Source organism: Helianthus annuus, chromosome 14, assembly GCF_002127325.2.
Source record: "Helianthus annuus cultivar XRQ/B chromosome 14, HanXRQr2.0-SUNRISE, whole genome shotgun sequence".
In the NCBI taxonomy this organism is placed as follows: domain Eukaryota; kingdom Viridiplantae; phylum Streptophyta; class Magnoliopsida; order Asterales; family Asteraceae; genus Helianthus; species Helianthus annuus.
In genome coordinates, this window is record NC_035446.2 from 18,588,853 (window position 1) to 18,595,010 (window position 6,158).

At 45.7% G+C, this 6,158-nt stretch overlaps 2 protein-coding genes across 2 annotated transcripts; both read left to right on the forward strand.

Annotated features, from left to right (window-relative positions):
* Positions 1 to 833: 833 nt before the first annotated feature.
* On the forward strand, positions 834 to 2,714 carry LOC110906498. The gene has a single exon (XM_022151619.1). The coding sequence runs from the start codon at positions 834 to 836 to the stop codon at positions 2,712 to 2,714; it is 1,881 nt and encodes a 626-aa protein (XP_022007311.1).
* Positions 2,715 to 2,774: 60 nt separating this feature from the next.
* Positions 2,775 to 5,753, forward strand: LOC110906497. Its single transcript, XM_022151618.1, has one exon. The coding sequence runs from the start codon at positions 2,775 to 2,777 to the stop codon at positions 5,751 to 5,753; it is 2,979 nt and encodes a 992-aa protein (XP_022007310.1).
* Positions 5,754 to 6,158: the final 405 nt, after the last annotated feature.

The window sequence follows — 6,158 nt, forward strand, 5'->3', positions numbered from 1 at the left end:
TCACCACCAAACAAACAAACACCTTTTTTTTATATATATATATATATTTTTTTTTATAATAAAAGAATACTTATTATTATTATTAATAATATTATTATTATAACCTAATGATTATGTAATGATGACTTTCTGATTAATAATAATTATATAATGATTGCTGATTTTATAATTATTATTATTATTATTAAAAACCTAAACTACACAGTTGCCTGTCTTCTTCGAACAAAACCCTCCGAAACCAAAAAAAATATATTAAGTGGTAATCGTGGTTGTAAACTCTAATGGTAATCGTGGTTGGACGGTTTCACGATTGTCGCTGGAGAAGATGGTTGTTAAGTGGTTGTTACTGGTCGATGATGGTGTAGCAGGTGATTACCGGAATGAGGTTGATGGTTATGGATGGTTCGGTTTACCGGAAATAGTGGTGACGATGGAGATGATGATTCAGCTGTGGTGAAGACCTGAAACAATGCTGAATCCCGTACCCGCAAATACCTCTGTTACCAGGATTGATGAAGCCGAAGTGAACTTCTTGAGCAAAGAACTGACAAATGGCGGCCCCAGGTTCTTTGAATTTGGGATCTACGGCTGTTAGCACGCAAATTACTGCACCAGCAAGCATCGTCTCTACGACCTCAGCTACTTTAAGCTCAGGTCCGGGAACAACCTTGCCTTTCATCTTACTCCCTACTTCGCAAACGTCAGAGTTCGGCGCAGAATTTCTCGCCAAAAACGCAAGTCTTCTACGAAGATTAAAAGCGCAACAGGCCAGAGATGAACAGATCCTCGGTTTGCGAACCAGGCTCTTTCATGACGAAGCACCAACAGGGACTATGGGCCCGACAATGATCACTCCTACATTTTCCACAGTCGTTACTTCGGAAGCCTATACTGGATACGTACAAGGTTCCTCCGGACCTTCACCAGTAATGGCCACGCGAAACGATATACAGATGGATGTAATTGGCGATCCGGAACTCACCAAGCCGTACCATCCAGTTTCTATGACAGCCAAATCAAAGTTTAGTGCTCGTATAACACATGCCAAACTTCCTCCAAAGCTCAAAATGCCAACTACGGTGAAAAAGTACGATGGCACAACTGATCCGGATGATCATATGTTCGATTTTGACGGAGCTGCACGAATAGAACAATGGCCGATGCCAGCATGGTGCTTTATGTTTGCACAAACTCTAACTGGAGCCGCACGAGTATGGTTTGATGCGTTGAATGAAGGTGAGATCAACGACTTTGAGGAGTTCCGAAGATTATTCCTCCAAAATTTCAGCCAACAAAGGCACTACTCTAAGGAGATTACCGAAGTCCACAACATCCGGAGAAAAGACGGAGAGTCTTTAGACAGTTTCATTGACCGGTTTAACCGGGAAAGCATGCAGATCAGTGGGGTAGTTGATCAACTGCGGATCTCTGGATTTTGTCACGGCGTTCGGAATAATCAGTTAGTTGAGAAATTGCACGAAAGTCTACCGAAGACGATGGAGGTACTAATGGAACGGGCCAGAGCTTTCGCTCGAGGCAAGAATGCATGTAATCCTACTCCAGAGTCAGATCACAAGATGTCTTCATGGAAGAAAAATGGTGGATCGGTATTTGATAAGACTCCACCAGGGAGCAGGGGACGATCACATCCTTACAGTAGAAACGACAGACCTCCACGAGGGAAAAGCTCCGGATCACGATTTTACAATTTATCGGATCTCTCCAAAACTCCCAGTGAAATTCTCAGTGCGGAGGGGATGAATTTCCCCGCCCCACCAAAACTTCGGAACCCAGGAGACAAAAATTCAAAGAAATATTGTGACTACCATCATGCTCGGGGTCACAATACAGATGACTGTTGGTCTTTGAAGCAAGAAATAGAAAAGGCAGTACGGTCCGGAAAGCTATCGCACCTAGTTAAAGAAGTAAAGGAAGGAAAATCTTCCGGAAATTCGGGAGAAAATCCGAATAATCAACCGGCAATTTGCATGATTCGCAGGGCAAACAACCAAGGCATCAAGCGGACCAGTCAGCATTTGGCCGCCTGGATGCAGCAACCCATTGGTTTCCCACCTGTCAGCTTGGAAGATGTCAAGGACGGACCGGTCATAGTGTCCGCAATCATTGCAGGACACAAGGTTCGGAGAGTATATGTCGATAGCGGAAGCGCCACCGAGATTATGTACAAGCAGTGCTTTCAACAATTAGCCCCACAGACCAAGGCAAAATTGCTTCAAGTGTCAATGCCTCTGGTCAGTTTCTCCGGAGAAGTGGTTCAGCCTTTGGGCCAAATCACTCTTCCAACAACGATGGGAGAAGGGAGTTTGGTTCGAACTGTCAACTTGACGTATCTAGTGGTTGAAGCGCGATCCGTTCACAATGTCATACTCGGAAGACCTGGTATGTGCGCCTTCGGAATGATCAGTTCAACTATACATGGAGCGTTAAAATTCCCCACTGAAGCCGGAATAGCAACACTGTACTCCGAATCAACAATCGGTGTAGCTGAAATACGACAAAGCGAGGGTAATGCCGAACCTCCTAATACTCTCACAGAAGAATGGGCCATACACCCACATTTTCCAGAGCAAAAAATTGCAATCGGAGCTCAGCTTCCCAAGCAAACTAAGAAGAAGTTATGGAAACTACTGTCCAATTCACTTGATGTGTTCGCCTGGCAAACCTCCGACATGGTTGGAGTTCCCCGGTGTTAGGCCGAACATAAGTTGAACGTATCACACTCAATAAAACCAGTAGCCCAGAGAAAAAGAAACATGGCTCCGGCTCGTAACAAGGCCATCTCCGAAGACGTACGAAAGTTGTTGAGCGCCGGTATTATAAGAGAGGTGCGTTACCAAACCTGGGTCTCCAACCCAGTTATGGTAACCAAGAAGGATAAAACCTGGAGGATGTGCGTCGATTTTTCAGATCTAAACAATGCGTGCCCAAAGGATTGCTATCCTTTGCCAGAGATTGATTTGAAGATAGACTCCCTCTCAAGTTTCCGTCTCAAGTGCTTCTTGGATGCGTATAAGGGTTATCATCAAATCCAAATGGCTTCGGAAGACGAAGATAAGACCGCGTTCGTAACAAACGAGGGACTATTCTGTTATACTAAAATGCCATTCGGCTTAAAAAACGCCGGAGCCACATACCAGAGATTGATGGATAAAGCGTTCAAAGCTCAGATCGGAAGAAACTTGGAAATCTATGTCGATGACTTGGTCATAAAAAGCCGGGAGGAAGACGACATACTTGAAACCTTTACAAGGCTTCGGAGTATCAACCTCAAACTCAATCCCAAGAAATGCTCTTTCGGCTTGGAAGAGGGAAAATTCCTCGGGGTATGGGTCACGCGATCCGGAATCCAGGCGCACCCGGATAAAATCAAGGCAGTAGTCTCCATGCAGCCTCCTAAAACCATCAAAGAGATCCAGTCCCTAAACGGGAAACTCGTCGCTCTCCATCGTTTTGTTTCAAAAGCAGCAGACCGCTCCATCCCTTTCATGAACGTATTAAAAAAGCGAACGGCAAAAGGCCAAATAGAATGGACGTCAGAAGCAGACTCGGCATTTCAGGAGTTAAAGTTATGCCTCGGGTCTCTGCCTACTTTGACCGCACCATCTACCGGAGAAACCGTCACGGTATATCTATCTGCGTCCCATTTTGCGATAAGCGCAGTACTTGTAGTACACCGGAACCAGGCACAAATCCCGGTCTATTACGTAAGCCGCATCTTGAAAGACTACGAAACTCGGTACCCGATGATAGAAAAATTGGCACTCGCCTTGGTACATGCTTCCAGACGCCTCCGAAGGTACTTCCAAGCTTTTAATATAGAAGTACAGAACGATCTCCAGATCCAACAAATCCTCAGGAAGCCAGAGGTCTCCGGGCGTCTCACCAAATGGGCAATAGAGCTCAGTGCCTTTGATATCACTTATCGTACCAGAGGTCCAGTAAAAGGGCAGGCAGTAGCTGATTTCCTCACAGAAGTCCCGACCGGAGAAAGCATCAAAGGTCAACCCATCTTACCGAAGGTATGGAACCTGTATACGGACGGGGCTTCCAGCAAAGAAGGGTCGGGAGCAGGGTTAATTCTGATAGATCCGGAGGGAATAGAGTACACTTACGCATTACGTTTCGAATTCAAGACGTCAAATAATGAAGCAGAGTATGAGGCTCTCCTTGCAGGCTTGCAAACCGCAGCCAAAGCAGGTGCAACCTCCGTATTAGCTCATGTCGATTCATTACTGGTAGCCAATCAAGTCAGTGGCGAATACGAGGCACGAGAAGATAATATGGTTCGGTATCTACAGCAGGTCAACAGTTTAATCTCCTCTTTCGATTCTTGCAAAATAGTGCACATACCGAGAAGCAAAAACAAAAAAGCCGATGCTCTGAGCAAACTGGCATCCGTAGCATTTTGCCATCTGTCAAAAGAGGTTCTAGTCGAGACCCTGCAGACTCCGGCCATCCAACAGACGAGGCCGGTCATGTCAGTCTCCGTGGCCGAAAAGTCTTGGATGACTCCGATCGTGAATTACTTGAAAAATGGTGCGCTCCCAGAAGACAAGGCTCAGGCACGGAAGTTAAAAGTAAAAGCACTGCAATATCAGATACACGATGGTCAGCTCTACAGGAAGACCTTTTTAGGCCCGCTCCTAAAATGCCTAACCCCAGAGGAAGCAAGTTACGTTATAAGGGAAATACATTGGGGAATATGCGGCATCCACGCGGGGCCAAGGATGGTTATTGCAAAGGTCATGAACGCCGGGTACTTTTGGCCAGGAATGCATCAAAGCGCAGTAAATGAGCTCCAGTCATGCGAAGACTGCCAACGCCACGCTCCCGTGAGTCATCGTGCCAAAAACAATCTCGTACCTGTAACCTCGGCTTGGCCATTCCAGAAATGGGGAATTGACATCGTAGGTCCTTTCCCCGTCTCCACCGGAGGAGTAAGATTTCTACTAGTCGCCATCGACTACTTTACTAAATGGGTTGAAGCTAAGCCCCTCCGGACGATCACAGGAGACCAAGTGCTGAGGTTCGCATGGGAAAACATAGTGTGCAGGTTCGGAATGCCTCTTTGCATAGTGAGCGACAATGGTAAACAGTTTGCAGAGAAGCCGTTTAAAACATGGTGCCAAAGAATGAACATCGAACAGAGCTTCGCTTCGGTGGCCCATCCCCAGGCCAACGGGCAAGTGGAAAGAACCAACCGAAGTATCGTGGAAGGAATTAAAAAACGGTTGGGGAAGGAAGGCGTTTCATGGGCAGACGAACTTCCGCATGTCCTATGGGCACACCGAACCATGCCTAAAACAAGCAACAAAGAAACTCCTTTCAGCTTGACATACGGCACCGAAGCTGTCATACCCGCAGAGGTAGGGATCCCCACGCCCCGCATACAATTAAGCCAGCAAGAAAACGAAAGAGAACTCCGTTTAAACCTCGATTTAATCGAAGAGAGGAGAGAACTCGCGGCAATCCGGGAAGCCAAGTATAAAAAAGAGTTGGAAAAACACTACAACTCCAAAGTTAAGGAAACCCGGTTCAAGATCGGAGAATATGTTATGCGGAACAATGAAGCAAGCTTAGCTGAAGGAACGGGGAAGTTAGCCCCCAAGTGGGAAGGGCCCTATCAGATCAAAACAGCAGGAAAAGACGGCGCCTACACCTTAAGCAAGATGGATGGAACCTCCGTTCCGCGTACTTGGAACGGAGTGCACCTTAAAAAGTGTTATCTTTAGAAGGTTTGTAAACAAATAATTGTAAAACGGAAGCTATGAGCTCCGTCATATTTTAAATTTCCTGTAAAGCGGATGTGTTTTCCCGCACCAGTTAAATTACAAGAACCGCGGAGGGTAGTACCCGCGGATTGATCAAAAATGTTTCTTACTTTGCATCTATCGGAAAAATTCAAGTTCCGAACCTAATAAATAAAATGTTAAAAAGTTGCAACTCACAAACACTCGTCGGCCGAACCCAGGGATCTAACCCTAAAAGGAAAGGACGAACTGGCATTGTTCGTACGACCTTCCAGTTATCCTTAAAAAGACAAAATCGGATCCGCATTTAACAAAAGAACGTTCGAGAAAAATTCAAAATGTACACCATTAACATGGACGCATGAGAAAAATAGTTACATCAAATAT

What these genes read in the sequence shown, in the direction of transcription:
- LOC110906498 (XM_022151619.1), top strand. Translation starts at nt 834, where the DNA reads ATGGGCCCGACAATGATCACTCCTACATTTTCCACAGTCGTTACTTCG.
- LOC110906497 (XM_022151618.1), top strand. Translation starts at nt 2,775, where the DNA reads ATGGCTCCGGCTCGTAACAAGGCCATCTCCGAAGACGTACGAAAGTTG.